The sequence below is a fragment of the Abramis brama genome (assembly GCF_963993115.1).
Source record: "Abramis brama genome assembly, chromosome: 1".
Classification (NCBI taxonomy): Eukaryota; Metazoa; Chordata; class Actinopteri; order Cypriniformes; family Leuciscidae; genus Abramis; species Abramis brama.
Window position 1 is genome coordinate 43,051,769 of NC_139963.1, and position 17,499 is coordinate 43,069,267.

At 37.0% G+C, this 17,499-nt stretch overlaps 1 protein-coding gene across 1 annotated transcript; it reads left to right on the forward strand.

Annotated features, from left to right (window-relative positions):
• Positions 1–4,922: 4,922 nt before the first annotated feature.
• trap1 (TNF receptor-associated protein 1) lies at positions 4,923–16,797 on the forward strand. The gene is made up of 18 exons (XM_084117167.1): positions 4,923–5,140; positions 5,537–5,683; positions 6,016–6,098; positions 6,445–6,585; positions 7,990–8,061; positions 8,151–8,311; positions 8,896–9,005; positions 9,088–9,161; positions 9,385–9,540; positions 11,006–11,126; positions 11,224–11,293; positions 11,372–11,519; positions 11,601–11,786; positions 12,967–13,105; positions 13,268–13,353; positions 15,273–15,421; positions 16,047–16,119; positions 16,205–16,797. Exons 1-18 carry the CDS (start codon positions 5,020–5,022, stop codon positions 16,304–16,306), a joined length of 2,139 nt encoding a protein of 712 aa, XP_083973293.1. The 5' UTR covers positions 4,923–5,019; the 3' UTR covers positions 16,307–16,797.
• Positions 16,798–17,499: the final 702 nt, after the last annotated feature.

Below are 17,499 nucleotides of genomic sequence, written 5' to 3' on the forward strand. Positions count from 1 at the left end.
AACTTTACAATCTCATTAACTTTAACTCTGAGTAATTTTAACTCTCTGTAGAGAGGGACCAAATGTTCTATGAGCAGAGTTAATTTAACTCTAGGGATTTTGCTGTACAAGTTTAAATTGTAAAATTGTAAAATTATGATTAAATGTTGTTATATTTGTTATGGCACATATAAACCATCATTCATTTGATCATTTGGGATCTGGACCATTTGATTGCATTTATCCAGTGATAGTTTGTATTCTATCAAACTCTCAAAGTATATAAATAAATAATGTTTGGCATGACCATGAATTTGGTCATGGAATGAATTATTGAACTCATAAAACTCATAAAAAATTGTTTTTTTTACTCACCCATGTCTGTTTCTAAATGTGTGGTCATCACTAAAAACAGAAAGAAAGTATGAAGTTAGGGTCCATAACAGAATTCATCAATAATAAGATACATTTTTAATATTAGTCACCACTTGAAGTCCAGCAAAAAACAAAAACAGTGTGCATCTCACAAAAATCATAGTGAATTGTATTCATATATTAATTCATATATGCACTGTGTATTAATTAATTGTTTTGCAGAATAGTAATGTATTCATAAATCCATATAAAACAAATTCACCTTTTGGTATCTTCTGACTCTGTAAAAGTTCATCAAGTTCTAAAGAAAGTTCAGAATAAAGCAAGAGAAAAGAACATTTAAACCATTTTTGATAAACAATACTGCAAATAATAAATATAAATTATTATAATTGAGGTGTTTATAATTGACTGTATTGTCATTGCACACATGCACATTTAGTAACTAAATAATTTAAATACACATGCATGTACAATGTAAACATTTTATGTGTATCTAAATTGCCATAAATCAAGTCTATCTCATTTCGTATATAAATAAATAGACAGTGTGTGTTATTTGTTTTGCAGACCAAAGTTCATAATTAATTAAGGGATAATCCATAGCTAAGTCTGCAGATGATTTTAATGCATGACGTGGAGGAACCACTCGACGCAAAACTGACCATGTTTTATTCTCCTGTTCTCAGTCTGTAGTTGATTGTGTTCTGAAAAACAAACAAACATAATAAAGACAAGAGAAAACACCATTAAATAGAAAACATCACAATGGGAGCTTGTTTCCGCCGAGATAAAAAAGGGTAAAAAATAAAATCTCTAATAAAAAAAGATAATTGCGACTTTTTATCATTAAAATCTAGACTTTTTCCGTGCAACTTTGACTTTCTGATAATTGCAAGATATAAACTCAGAATTGTGAGATTCATAATTGGAATTGCGATAAAGTCAAAATCAAACAATATTAAATTTAATTGCAGCTTTAGACTATATCTTGTAATTAAAAAATGCAAGTTTATATGCTATTTATCAGAATTGTAGGAAAAAAGTGCCTTTTAGCAAAAACCTTTTAGATTTTTTTTATTCCATGGCAGAGACAGGCTTCCATAAAACACAGTGTAAATGAATTTCAGATCAAAGACTTAAATAATTGATTCATTCTGAAGGACCACTGGTGTCAATGCTTCTACGATCTACATACGATGCTTTTGAGAAATGCAGCCCTGGTCAGCAAATAATGATCTAAGTCTAAGATATACACTTTCCTTTATGTGACAATACATACTTATTAGTTATTTTGTGGATGAAAAGAGACTTTAAATGAATAATGAAATAATAACTCAAATACCTCTGTATTTATGAAGGAACACAGTTAACAGTATTCCAGCAAAACCACTGATCACAACTATAATTGAAAACAGGATGGCTGCTGTCCTCCAAAGACATGCTACCTGTAAAACAAAACAGTGACTTTCAATGAGCACTTTGTGTCCAGTCAAACATTTATTTTTGTTTGATTCAAAATGGTTAATAATGTAAACAATGATACATTTGTAATGCACTGAATTGATAATCAGTTTTTCTATCCAACTCTATCAAATCACCATAAATTGCACACCAAAAGTATCAGTACTTACTTGTGGTGTTAATCAGTGTCTCCAGCATGTGATGTCTCAGTTTGACTCTGCAGTGAATCTTGCCACTGTGATAAACAATGATGGTGTGTTTGACACTGAATCTGTCTGAGTTTCTGTGTGTCTCTGTAGTTTCTGAACTCAAACTGACTCATTCACTGTCCAGCCACTCAAGATCAGGTTCAGGATACCAACCTTCAGATTCACACTCTAGATGAAGCCCTCCTGAACGATCAAACCCATCTACAGTGATCACTGGAGGACTTCCTACAACAACTACAGATCGACAGGAAGAAAATTAATTGAGTGAACATGTTTTTTGCCTATAAGCCTGTTATTGTTTGTTGACAAGAACAACAAACAATATCACACTCTAAAAATGCTGGGTTATTTTTTTTAACCCAAAGGTTCAGCTGGTTGTGTCATTTTAATGGGTTATTTTTCGTTAATTTTACCCAGGTGCTGGGTAGTTTTTATGTAACTCAGCTGCTGGGTCAATTTATTATGATCACACACCCAGTGCTGAGTCAGTGTTACCCAAGATTGGGTCCAAATCGGTTAAAACTGGATCAATTTGGCCAACAGTCATTTTGTGTTCTGTTCTGAGAGAAAACATCCTGACGAGAATACAAACACAAGATCTGCAGGTCCCACTACTTCATACTGCTCTGTTACAAGAGATAAAGAGCAGAACTAAACTGCATGTCATAAAAGTTGTGTGTTCTACAAATTTACAACAGTTAAAATACTATCTTTATTTTAAAATACTCTCAATATATTACATGTTTTGCATCCCGTGTGATAATCCTGCACTAGAAACAACACAAGACACACTTTTCCTAAAAAATCATGTTACTGTAAGCGTCTCCTTCCACACTTCAGCTCTGCGTTCACTCAGCTGAGGATTCATTTGTCACATGACTTTTTGTAATATTTGATTTTTTTCCTGAAGTCTAGTTTTCTACATGCATGTGTTTGGTCTGCTGTTTCTGCAAGATATGAAAACAATTCCGACTCGGATATTTGATGTACATTTGTTTGTTTATTTGGTAAGTATCCATAAGGATAATTTACAATGAACCAGTAATAATTGCAAAATTATTCCAGTCGGACAATGACCAGCTCAATGTACATTGTCCCATACATAAGTTACTTATTAAATCTCCTTCCCTCTTTCTTTTACACATAAACACAATACTTCAAATAATTACCTGATCTTGAATCTGCAGCTCCACTAATAATCAGAGGGTCAAACAAATGAACTTCATCTCTGAAGGACACGGATGCTAAAAGAAAACGTGTATTATGTCAGAAAACACAAAAAGCTGTGTCAACATGCATATGTTTTTTTTTTTTTTTTTTTTTTTATACCCAGAAACTCTTAGTCAGTCTATGTACCAAATTTTGAAATGTTCTTACCTTTATCTCAACACTGCTCTCAGGAGTGGGAATAAATAAGATATGAGAGATCATACAGAGTTTATTTCTGGTTTGGTTTTACTTTCTCATATCACTAAACAACTTAAGTGATAAAACTAAAGACCTCATACTACTTAATAACCCGGGCTTCTGAAATCTACGTCTTCAGGCTTTGACTGTAGGGTTTATAACTTGCATTTGTGGAGGGGTGTGATTTAACAGTTAGGGGCGTTCCAAACAAAAGTGTACATCAAAATCCCTTCATGAAGGGCCCATCCACAAGTCCGTCAGCAAACGCTCTCTCACGACCAATTCGTATGAAATCGTACGAGTGAGTAAAATGTGGCTGAAAGCATAAATAATCAGGAGAACTAACAAGATAATTATCAGAACAGGTGAATGGGATAATTAATGAAACATATTGGGAAGCTGAGTCAGACGGCAGGGTGCACAGGCAAACATGATACAACCAAAAACATAGAAAACACAGAGCATACATGTTACATCATGATGCTTTTCATTCATTATCGGGTCCAGCTCAAAACATTACTGAGAGTAGAGCCTCTGTCTTGTAAAGAAATTCACGTAGTCAAGGGTTCACCAGCACTCAGTGTTCACAGTCACCTCATCATCTCCACTATAAGAGCACACACCTCAGTCACTCTTTCTCTGGCCTCGAATGTGGACACAGACTGTACCTGATACTCACCTGAATGATAGTTCCTGTGATACTTTATACTGATCTATTACTTACCTTCATTGCCATTTACCATGACCTGTCATAAAACATCTATTTGGGTTCTAATATCTGTGTGCTTGAGTCTGGTTTCTCCTGACAGGGTAATTTTATGTTGCCTTAATCTTAAAAACATTTTGTTTTAAAGACTTTGCTTAAACTACTGGAGTGACTCATGTAAACAAATATAAATTATATGGGCCAGATCAGTCTTCCACATGTGCCAGATGTGGGCCGGATCTGGAACGTCACAATGTTGCTTTGTGGGTACATGCGTTACCATATCTGATAACATACATCTATATATTATGAAGTGTATTACTAAATATAAAATTACACACATTATAATATAACATATATATGCAACATGTTAGAACATTATCCCTTAACATTCTTATAAAGTTTTTAGCAGGAAGTTTTCCAGTGGGCACTGGACATGGAAAGCTCCACAAACAGCATTACCAGCTTCATTACTAACCAGTTTGACTTTATGTCTTTATGGCTTCTGAAAATTTGTTGATTCCTTTCTGAATAATAAAGAGGAATCTACGTTTTTGTATAAAATATTTTGCCAATGTTAGAATGTAATTAATTACACAAAACCATAGACTGTATGAATAAAACACAAAAGTCTTTGACTCTACCATGTATTATATCTACCAAGGTGAAAGTATCAGCAAACACACATTTTTCAATCCTGTAATGTTCTCCAAACGCCGCTCGAGAAATTTAATGCAAGGCATTTTACACAGGCATGTATCGAACTGCACGCAGACGTCATCAGTGAGCGTCCGCCGGGTCCTTTCAGTCACTGTATGACTGTCACGCCGTAGTTTCCAGTCTTCTATAGGTCAAACTACAGCAGCAGCTGAAGCAGAAATGATCCGATCATTAAGTTTACTCAGATATTCACTGAATGTCTCTCAACGAGCACATGTCAGGCTGTTATCATCCAGCAGAGGAGTCGGGAAAAGAATAGTCCCCGCGACATTCACTGGAGGTACATGTTTAATTCATTTAACATGGACGAACTGTTAAATAATATGATCAGCGAATTAGAACAGACCAGCATAATGACACATTATACCAGTTGAAGAATTATTTTAATCAAATAAACGCAGGCTTTTCAGTTAAAAATATATATTTATCAGATTATGTTGTCACTCATTGACAAAATAAACAAATTTATGCACAATTATTCTATTCTAATGATATTCTATATGTTTAGTAATGTTAGCTGTCTCCGTGAATAATCTCCATATTTACCTACGCATGCAGATGTAAAGACTATAGAGCACAGGCAGTGACAATTATTAAGTCCAAACCCCTCTGATCGGTGAGTAAAACATAAGTGCTGTTTAATTGTGATGACTCTGACTCTGTTTATCTTCAACAGTTAATACTGATGGCAGACCCGCCAGACTGTGGAGCTGCAGCTGTGCCGGTGTCAGTGTGGCTCATCGCTCCTACAGCACACAACAGGCCGAGACCGCAGAGGAGGAGACGCTCCACAGCATCATCACCGACACGGAGAACGTCCAAGGTGAACTAAAGCAGCAAAGCAGCATATTAAGGGAATAGTTCACCTAAAAGTGGAAACTCTGTCATCATTTACTCACCCTCATGGTTCCAAACCTGTATGAGTTTCTCTCTGCTGCTGAACACAAAAGAAGATATTTTGAAGATTGTCTGTAACCAGACAGTTGATGGGACTCCATTGACTTCCATAGTATTGAAAAAAAATACTATGGAAGTCAATGGGGTCCATTAACTGTTTGGTTACAGACAATCTTCAAAATATATTATTCTATACATATACTATAGCGTATGAAAATTGTAAGGATGTTCAAACTCTTGTTTCTTTGTTCAAATAAGGATCCTACTCCAAACACGAGTTCCAAGCGGAGACGAAGAAACTGCTGGATATTGTGGCCAGATCGCTGTATTCTGAGAAAGAGGTGATACATTAACAACAACAAAAATGATGTAATGCTGTCATGTTTGAGCAATTCTCTTGAAGCATCCAAGACTGATCCTAGAGGATTGAACGATAAAGGTCCAGGGTGATTATTTGATTTCATCTGATTTGTCATCATTAAAGTTGTATGATGTTTATAATCTGCAATGTATTGGCTGTAGGCCACCATATAGATTTTAAGTAAGTAATTTCTGTCTTGTTGGAGTACAAAATAAATAGTAATAAATATGCCATTCAATTTCAAGGATTGGATGAATAGAAAAGTGATGTAAATGCATTGATGCGCGTGTGGCGGAACTCCATCTAACGGTCAGTGACTCTGTCAGGTGTTCATCAGAGAGCTGATCTCAAACGGCAGTGACGCGCTGGAGAAACTGCGGCACAAGATGATGACGTCAGGAGGAGAGACCGCAGACATGGAGATCCACCTGCAGACGGATGCAGCCAAACGCACCTTCACCATACAGGTACCTCCAACCCCTGCCACTCAACCGGGGGTCAGAATCAGATTAAACAGCTGGGACTGCTCCTTCATATTCCTTTACCTAACACTTTATTAAAATACTCGAGACCAATAGCGTTTTGAGGGAAGATGGAGAACAGCTTTTCTTTTGCCAATCTGTTTTCAATTTATTTCAACTAAAGCCACACAATTAATCGTTAAAAGATCGCTATCTCGATTCGGACAAAATCCCACAAAATCTGATTCCTAAATCACAGTGATTCGGCTCTAAGTACGATCACAGTGAACAATCAAATCTGCCGCTGACCCAGAGAGAGAGAGAGAGAGAGAGAGAGAGCAGTTGTCATGTATAGTGTGAAACAGCTTCACAAACACTTTTCATCCACACACTCATTATTTCTGTCCAACAAATTCATATTATCACTATTACAGAAGTACTGGGATAAAATTGTATAATTCAGATCAGATAGATGGAGACAAATTAATGTTAAAAAATGTATTTGTCATTAAGTCATTCATTCAAGAGATTCGTTCAGAAACACTGATTCATAAAGTAATGAAAAAAGTGTTTATGAGTGAGTCATTGATTCAAACCGATTTTTAAAAAAAAGAATTAAAAGAATTTCATTCAAATTAATTAAATATTTTTAAATAGACTGCAGTAAGTAATATTTTGACAGAATCTTTAGCAAATTCCATGTTATTTTGTTTAGTTGTCTTTTCAGAATCGTGGGAAAATTGTGATACTCAGTTTATCCAGAATCATGCAGCTCTACTTGACACTTTTTAGTCATACATACAAACAATCAACCATCTAAAACTTTTAAGGACTTATTTATGGATCCAGAATTTTTAGCACAAGTACATTTAAAGGATCTTTTATAGAATTTTACTAATTTTGTACATATAATATAAAATTTAAATTAAAAAAAAAAAATTATTGTCTAAGTTTGTTTTTATTATGTTGTACTTATGATATTATGTTGTTAAATGTTTAATATGTATCTGCCATGTAACGGTGATGCTGATATCGCAATAAACTCAAGTACTACTACTAATACAATCAACATCTACATAACTTTCCAGTGCATATGTTTTTTGGTTTTTTTTTATCTTTTAATGGCAAACAGTGTTTTGTTTTAAGTAAACCTCTAACACTTAACATCAGTGAACAAAACCATCATTCATTTTCACATTACACTTTAATCGCGACAGTCGTGTTGGATTTAGTTAAATTTTGTGCCCCTGTGTCTTGAATTTTGCCCCAAGACCACATTCATTTCCATAATCTGCACTGATCTTATACATGGCCTCTGCAATTTAACTGAAGGAAATCTGTTGTAGCAGCGGATCCCTTTAATCCCTGTGTAGAATGCATTGATCAACATGTTCATGCTCTGATTTGCAGGACACAGGTGTTGGGATGAACAAAGAGGAGCTGGTTGCTAACCTGGGCACCATCGCTCGATCTGGATCTAAGGTGCGTCTCACTCAACTCTTCCAAAGTCTGCTACTCCTCATTCTGACAGTGGTTTTGATTTCACGCTCCTGTTGTTCGTCCTCCTGCAGGCTTTTCTGGATGCTCTTCAGAGTCAAGCCGAGGCCAGCAGCTCCATCATTGGTCAGTTCGGCGTGGGCTTTTACTCCGCCTTCATGGTGGCTGATAAGGTGGACGTTTATTCTCAGGCAGCAGAACCAGACGCTCCTGGATACAAGTGGTCCTCAGACGGGTGAGACGCATCAGAAGAGAGATGGATTTAATAACACAAAAAGAATGTCTTTTTATTACGGCTGCTCGATTATGACAAAAAACATAATCAATGTTGTAATTACAATTATTTAACACTATTAGTAGTGGGCGATATGACCACAATCTTAAAGGGTTAGTTCACCCAAAAATTAAAATTCTGTTAGTAATTACTCACCCTCATGTTGTTCCAACCCCGTAAGACCTTCGTTCATCTTCGGAACACAAATTAAGATATTTTTGATGAAATCTGAGAGCTGGATCACTCCTCCATAGGCTTCTATATTATTGAAACTTGCCGGCCCAGAAAAGTTAGTAAAGACGATGTTTAAAATAGTCCAGGTGACTACAGTGGCTCAACCTTAACTTTATCAAGCGACGAGAATACTTTTAGTGCGCAAAAAAAAAAGACTTTATTCAACTATTAATTTTCTTCTGTGTGGGCCTCTGACATGAGTTCACGAGATGCGCGAGAACTGAGGAGATGACGCAGGCATCTGAGGTTAACATTTGAATAAAATGAATCACATTTTTGTGTTTTACTAAATGAGTTATGTGTGTCTGCAGCTCTGGAGTGTTTGAGATCGCAGAAGCCTCAGGTGTGCGTCAGGGGACTAAGATCGTGCTCCATCTTAAGGACGACTGCAAGGAGTTTTCATCAGAAGATCGAGTTAAAGGTCTGCAAACCACGAACAATGACATAAAACATGACGTGCTTTGAGAAGAAACTCATGTAAGTGACTTTGGTTTGTTTTGCAGAGGTTGTGACTAAGTACAGCAACTTTGTCAGTTTTCCCATCTTCCTGAACGGACGTCGGCTGAACACCCTGCAGGTGTGTGAAGTCTGCTGATCGATGACCTTTGACCTCCCTGTGGCTGTGATCCTGAGTCCTGACCTCTCTCTCTCTCTCTCTCTCTCTCTCTCTCTCTCTCTCTCTCTCTCTCTCTCTCTCTCTCTCTCTCTCTCTCTCTCTCTCTCTCTCTCTCTCTCTCTCTCTCTCTCTCTCTCTCTCTCTCTCTCTCTCTCTCTCTCTCTCTCTCTCTCTCTCTCTGCAGGCGCTCTGGGTGATGGAGCCCAAAGACATCAGCGAGTGGCAGCATGAGGAGTTTTATCGCTACGTGGCTCAGTCCCACGATAAACCCCGCTACACGCTGCACTACCGCGCTGACGCCCCGCTCAATATCCGCAGCATCTTCTACGTGCCGGAGATGGTGAGTGTGAGATGACAGTTAAATCAGGCAAATGCACAATGACTGTTGTACAAAATCGTGTAACTTAGTCTTTTACACAGAATGCTTTTCTGCATTCCACTGGGCTGCTTTGATTAATGTTTTTTTATGTATACATGTGATAGACGGATGTGTTTGACTGTTGCTCGCCTCTTCCATATTTTGCATTGTTTCGTGCATGACACAGCATTCTTAAAAACGCTGCAATCAAGTTAAAACAAGTTGATTAAGTTTTTTTTACAATACGTTTTTCATTCCACTGCCCTGCGTGTCTCATTTTTAACCTCAATAAACGCATTCTGTGTGAATAGCCTTTCATTCATATTCATTAAAGTAGACTTACATTATTTAATTTGAACTGATGTTACCTTTTCAAAAAATATAATAAAGTTCTGCAAGCTCACTTTATTTCTTTATATTATACAATATTACGTATTAAACATAATATATAACATAATTTAACTACAGTGACAACTGAAATATGCATTTAAATCACTAATTTGTACATATTGTAATTTATATGGAATTAAATTAATTTAAACTTAGAGTATGTTAGCTAATTAAAAAAGTATTTACAGTTTATAATTACATTACACAATGAATTATTAAAAAATATATTTTTTTATTATTCAGCTTGTTACATAATTTAACAACTGAAATGTGTATTTAAAGAACTAATTTGTGCATATTCACATGCAATTAAATTGATTTAATTAAACTTAAAAATCTTAAATAAAAAACTTAAATAAAAATGCATTTTTTAAAAATCTAAAAATTACATTATACATATAAAATTACTTACAAATAATTGTACTAATTTTTAATTAATGAGCCAGTTAAATAATTTAACAAATAAAATAAATATGCATTCAAACACTAATTTGTACATATTTTAATAAATATGCAATTAAATGAATTTAATTAAACTTTAATTACATAATTTATATACATAATAATGTACATAATTAAAAATTTCTTTATACATACTATTAAAAAAGTTATTAATATTTATTTACTTAGCTTGTTTACTACATCATTTAACAATAAAATTGTAACTCAAATATGCATTATTTAATGACGTATGCCTTATGCAATTATGTGCATTTAATTTGTGAAAACACATGAACAGCTTTAAAATTATATAATTTTTTTTCAGTTATACACTTTATTTATTCAGTGGTGTATCTCACAAATCACTCTTCTTTCTTCTTACAAAATAAAATAATGAATCCAAATGAATATTTCATGTCCGTTTACTTGGTAATCAGCCATGAAAACGTTAAAAGCATTGTTAAAAGCGCTATATAAATGAAGATGTAATAAATCCTAATGCTTCTTTGTATTGTTTCGATGACTGCACTGACTGCATTACCGAACGTGTGTGTGTGTGTGTGTGTGTGTGTGTGTGTGTGTGTGTGTGTGTGTGTGTGTGTGTGTGTGTAAGCAGAAACCGTCCATGTTTGACGTGAGTCGTGAGATGGGATCCAGTGTGGCTCTGTACAGCAGGAAGATTCTGATCCAAACCAAAGCCACAGACATCCTTCCCAAGTGGCTGCGCTTCCTACGAGGTCGGATGAGCATCCGTGTATCTGCATGAAACTCAATTAAATGCCAGATAAACACATTTGAACCCAATCAAGTTTTGTCTTGTGATTGCGTTTGCAGGTGTTGTGGACAGTGAAGATATTCCTCTAAACCTCAGCAGAGAGCTTCTCCAGGAGAGCGCCCTGATCAGGTACAGACCCACCAGAAATATGAAATTATGCCTTCAGTATTGAGCAAATAACAAGAGTAACAACCTGTATTCTTTCAGGAAACTGCGGGATGTTTTGCAGCAGCGTGTCATTCGGTTTCTGTTGGACCAGAGCAAGAAGGATCCAGAGAAATACGCTCGCTTCTTTGACGACTACGGGCTGTTTATGCGCGAGGGCATCGTGACCACAGCGGAGCAGAGCGTCAAGGTGCGGGACGCCTCGATTGCCCTTCATAATCTACCCGTCCCTCTCTGATTGTTTGTAAATGGATGATTTATGTGTTCTCAGGAGGACATTGCCAAGCTGTTGCGCTTCGAGTCGTCAGCGCTTCCCGCGGGACAGCAGACCAGTCTGATGGATTACGCCTCTCGGATGAAGGCGGGAACGAGGAACATTTACTATCTGTGCGCACCCAACCGCCACCTGGCCGAACACTCGCCGTACTTCGAGGCCATGAAGCAGAAAGATATGGAGGTGAGACGAGAGACGGACAGGTCTACGGTTAACTATCACTCTCATATTCAACTACTAATGCCCAATGAGACTAGAGGTTAATCCAAAGGCGATGCAGTGCATTGTATAGATTTGCTGGAAACAATTGATAACTGAATTGCAATTAAAAATGTACTCAAAACATATAGGCCCGGTTTCACAGACAAGGCTTAGACTAAGCCAGGATTAGGCTGTAGTTTAATTAGGACATTTAAGTAGCTTTTATAAACATGCCTTATCATGGTGTGCATCTTGAGACAAAACAATGGCACTGACATATGTATGTTTAAGCCTTGTGAAACCAGGGGGTAATGAGCATTATGCATCGACAAGGATGTTGGTCGATTTTAAAATGAACACAAGGGGGCGCAAAGACTTCTGTAAATCTCAAAATGGCCAAACATATTGCAGCAGCTAAAGAAGCTTTGAGATGGTATTTAAAACATATTATCTTATCTATGATCAAAGCATGACATGAAGTATTCTATTTAATTTTCTTGTGATTTTGACTTAAAAAAAGTTTCTTGCGATTGCATATTTACTCTCTTAAGTCCCATTTACAGTCCCATTTAAAATGTGCTTAATTGTAAATGCTTAACCAATTGCATGTAATTTAATATAAATATACAAAATGCACATTTAATAATATAATATTAATTACTATATAAATGAAGAGTAATAAAGAGAATAAAGCCATACATTTTTATTTGAAGCCTGTCTGTTATTTTGCACCACAGGGTAAAAACAAACAAACAAGGTCAGATCAGAAAAATATCTTTCCTTATTATAAAATGTATTAACTTTTATTAAGACAGAATTCCTGTTCTTAATTTATATAAAATAACTAGCATTGTACATTTTTGGATTTTAATCTTTAGCCTTAAAAACATCAAACTCCAAATAAAAAAATATTTATTTATTTATTTTTATTTATTATTATTGATTTATTTTGTTAATCATTTTATATTTTAGGATTTTTATTTGGTGCTTTGCTTTATTTAACTGGTTAAACATTTACAGTTAAGTTTATGGGATGTCTAATAGGTCAAAAAATATGTCTGAGATCATAAAGACAATGTCATGTGGAGATAATGAGGAAAATGAAGTAGCGATAAGCACAGGAAAAGCCGTGGCTGTGTTTGAGGATCTGCTCTTCCTGCAGGTCTTGTTCTGCTTCGAGCAGTTTGATGAGCTCACGCTTCTTCACCTCAGAGAGTTCGACAGGAAGAAGCTCATCTCAGCCGAGACCGACATTGTTGTAGACCATTACAAGGAGGAGAAGTTTCAGGACAGCAAACCAGGTAAAACTAAATAGATGACAAATTACATTTGCGAAGTCTGAATTGCTCATCATTTGTGAATAACTATACATTTGAATTATATATACATCATTGATCTAACCATTTTGTAAAATCACTTTAATGTGATTATTTGGATGAGTAAATGACAATTGTCCCGTGCAGCATCAGAGCGCTTGACCGATCAGCATTCAGAAGATCTGATGGCCTGGATGAGGAACTCACTCGGACAGAGAGTCACCAACATCAAGGTGAGTCACTTTTCACAAACATGACCTTCTTGTTTATTTCAAAGCACCCATCAAACGGTTAATTTGCATACAAATTAAACACATTTACAGTTTTAATTTTATATATAATTTACATACACTCTGATGAGCCAAAGCATTATGAGCAGTCACAGGTAGTGTTGTCAAAACTACCGACTTCGGTACCAAGTCGGGACTGAAATGTAAAAAATGTGACGATAGCAGCATTTCCCTCTAGCATTTTGAGTGTTTGAAAGCGGCGTATATCAGTGGATCCCTAATATATCCGCTCATAGACGTTGCTTTCAAACGGTCCCGTGTGTATCTGTGTAAGCGATGTCTATTTACACCATATTTGAAGTGTTGATCATTGTAGCCAGTCACAGACATATATGTTGAGCGCTTCAACACAACGGCCAATCAGAGGTGTTTAATTAAGAATCTGTTCAACAGCGCTCAAAATGCTAGAGGGAAATGCTGGTATCGTCACATTTTATAGTACCGTCTTGGTACCGAAGTCGTTACTTTTTGACAACTCTAGTCACAGGTGAAGCGAATATCATTGATCATCTCCTCACGAGGCCACACATTAAAGTCTGGTTAGATTAGATAGGAAGCAGACAATCAGTTCTCGTAATCTACATGTTAAATGCGGGAGAAATGAGCAGGAATAAAGATCTGAGCAACTTTCAAAAGGGCCAAATGGTTATGACAAGGCCACTGGGTCAGAGTATCTCTGAAACGATAAGGCTTGTGTGCTGAGGATTCACCAACATTGTCAGAGGAGGAGCAAACCACAAACCAGTGACAAGACTCATCATGCATGAGGGCAGCAAAGTCTGGTCCGTCTGGTCCGAGCCAACAGAAGGTCTACTGGGGCAGTAAAACATTTTAATGATAATAATAGGAGGAATGTGTCACAGTTCAGTCAGAGTGCCTATGATGACCCCTGTCCACTGTCGAAAGCTCCTAGAATGGGCAGGCGAGCGACGTAATAAACCTCGGAGCGGAGGAAGAAGGTCACCTGGTCCGATGAGTCCTGTTTTCTTTTACATCACGTGGATGTCACCAGGATACACTGTTTGATGATGACAAGCCGGTGGAGGGAGTGTGAAACTCTGGGCAACGTTCTGCTGGGAAACCCTGGGTCTGACCATTCATGTGGACGTCAGTTTGACACCTGCAACCTACCTGAACATTGGCAGACCAGGAGCACCTCTTCATGACACCGGTGTTCCCTGGTGGAAGTGTCTCTTTCAACAGGATAATGCACTCACACTGCACACTTTGATCAGGAATGGTTTGAGGAACATGATGAAGAGCTCAAGGTGTTGTCCTGGCCTCCAAATTCCCTAGATCTCAGTTCATTTGAGCGTCTATGAGACGTGCTGGACCAACAAGTTCAATCCACCTCACAAAATACAGGACTTGAAGGATCTACTGCTAATGTCTTGCTGCCAGAGACCAGTCTAGTGGAGTCCATGTCTGATTTTCAAATAATAATTTCAACGCAAACCCAATATTCCATGTCTATTTATTTGTTTAGTAGTCAGTCATGTAATCGATCCTAATCATTCTTTGTATTACAATGATAACCTGCTTAATTTAAGGCGTTATTTTGTTGTTAAATTATGTAACAGACTAATTTAAAGTCAGCATAGAGCAGAAGTTGTGATATATATATGTCACAATAGGGAAGAAAAGACTGAGTGAAATGTCTTCTCAAAAAATACAAAGTAGTGCAGGGCTTGATTTTGTCCATCAGGAAATGATTGGATCGTTGTCGTCCAAATGCTCAATCATTAACATACATGTGCACCAAATCATTCATCATTTTCCTCATGCATACAGAGTTTCTCTTGTGAATGCATGGATACCTGACATCTGTGATCATCACCATTCACTGACCATTGCTTCCGTAGGTGACGCCGCGTCTGGACACACACCCCGCCATGATTACAGTGCTGGAGATGGGAGCCGCGCGTCACTTCCTGCGCACGCAACAGCAGCTCGCCCGCAGCTCAGAGGAGAGAGCTCAGATCCTGCAGCCCACGCTGGAGATCAACACTGGGTACCAGCACACACACACACACACACACACACACACACACACACACAGTATCTGACAGTTAGGACAATCCCTAGTGATTTACTACAGATGCAGAGAAACTGCTTTACTGTTGATGTGTATTCAAAATAGCGTGGCAGATGAGTAACGTCTGTCTGCAGAATGTTTTCAGCAAGAGTACACTGGAAAACATGATTTTCTTATTCAGGATTTGTCTTAGGTAATGTTACAAATATCTAAACATTCTTAAATCAAGACAAATGATGTAGTGTAAAACTGACTGATAAAAATTGAGTTTATGCTTAAAACAAGGAAAAACGTATTCTAGTGGGAAAATCTTGCTTTCCCTTTTAATTAACTTCATTTTTCTGACCCCACTGGCAGATGATTGTGCTTATTTTAAGCATATACTTACTTATTTTGAATGATTTTGTTCAGAAAACATGCTATCTGATGTTAATGCATCTTGATTTATTGTTAGGTATTTGTACTGGAAAACAAGACAAAAATATGGCGTATGAAAGTGATTGTGCAGTGTATCTAGGAGTGTGACCACTAAAGTGAAGTATATTGTGCTTGTATAAATATAAATGCTGTTGCTTCTCTAATGTCAAGCGATTGTTTGCAGACATGATCTGATCAAGAAGCTTCATGTGCTGAAGGACTCAAACCCTGAGCTGGCACAGCTTCTCCTTGAACAGGTGAAGAACGTTTACCACAATACACCATTCTCTCACCTCACCTATTTATAATTTAACACTAAATGGCATTTTTTTTACGCACCAGATTTATGACAACGCCATGATCACCGCCGGGCTGAACGACGACCCTCGTCCGATGATCTCCCGACTGAATCAGCTTCTCACTCAAGCGCTGGAGAAGCACTGATGAGTTCAGCCCGACGGACTTGTTTTGCCATCATTAGAGCTGTGTGTTGATGCACAAAGACTGCGTCCCCTTGTGCCGCCGAGGTCATGAGCGAACACTAAACACAAGCAAACGTTGTTTATAAGACGACTTGAGAATATTTGTGCAGGTGTGACATTGTCGTTTATGTGGAAGTCGTGTTTTACAGCTGGTAAGACTGAGATTTGACCGTCCAGCCAACAATTGTGTGATTGGAGAAAAAGAAAACCAACAATTCAGCGTTTTGTGACCGCCAGAGCTGCACTCCCTGAATTTACCTGGAAACACGCAAGAAAAATAGCCATAGCAAGATGAAGATAAAAGTGGAGCATTGTCTTATTTCTTGTACCTTGTTTGCTCTAAAATTATTCACATTTCAGTTCATTGGCTCATTATATTAGCTGCTTTTCCATGTGTAAATTGTGATTAGAGTGATGAAAATATGAAATAAAACATGAAATGTCTTAAATGTATTTCACAAATTTTAACTCTAGTTTGAATACTTTCATAACTGTAACATTTTCAAGACCCCGGTAATGCTTTTATGATTAATGTCTTGAGAAATGGCATAGATTATTCATAAACTGTATTCCTGTGCTCACTAAACAGCTCACCAGAAGTTCTACAATTTTGTAAACTGGAAGGAAAATACCATCTCTCGCTGATGTGATCATATTTAACTCTTTGAAATTGTATAGAAACCCAGTGCGCTCCGAAATGGTGACTTGCGTCACACAAGGGCTTTAAACTGCAGTTTCATCCTTCAGACACCAGGAGGCGCAGTGGCGCCAGTGATGAGTGTATACTGGGATCGCCCTGCTACTCACGCATTTACAGTAGATCATGCAGATTTTAGTTATTACTGTTAATAATCGGCTGATATTACGTAGTGTTTGGTAATACATTTATATTTTCAGACAATTCAGAAAAAAAATATCACTAAAGTACCGGCTATAGGCTATTATATTTAACCCAACAATATTTAACATCACACTATTAAAAGTAAATGTTTGGACGTTTTTAAACAATGCCATCACTTTTTAAATGCTCCTGTAGCACGAGTATCGTACGAAACGTGTACACACACATTCAATTAATTTGAGCTCATAATGCTGCGTGCATAATAAAAATAATGAGAATGCTGTTTCAGCTCTAGATGCAGTCTATTAACCAAT

Excerpts from the sequence above, each read along its gene's own strand:
- trap1 (XM_084117167.1), top strand. The coding sequence starts at position 5,020 with ATGATCCGATCATTAAGTTTACTCAGATATTCACTGAATGTCTCTCAA. Across the intron at positions 6,586-7,989 it reads AACGCACCTTCACCATACAG|GACACAGGTGTTGGGATGAA; the intron begins GTACCTCCAACC and ends TCTGATTTGCAG. Across the intron at positions 11,520-11,600 it reads CAGCGGAGCAGAGCGTCAAG|GAGGACATTGCCAAGCTGTT; the intron begins GTGCGGGACGCC and ends ATGTGTTCTCAG.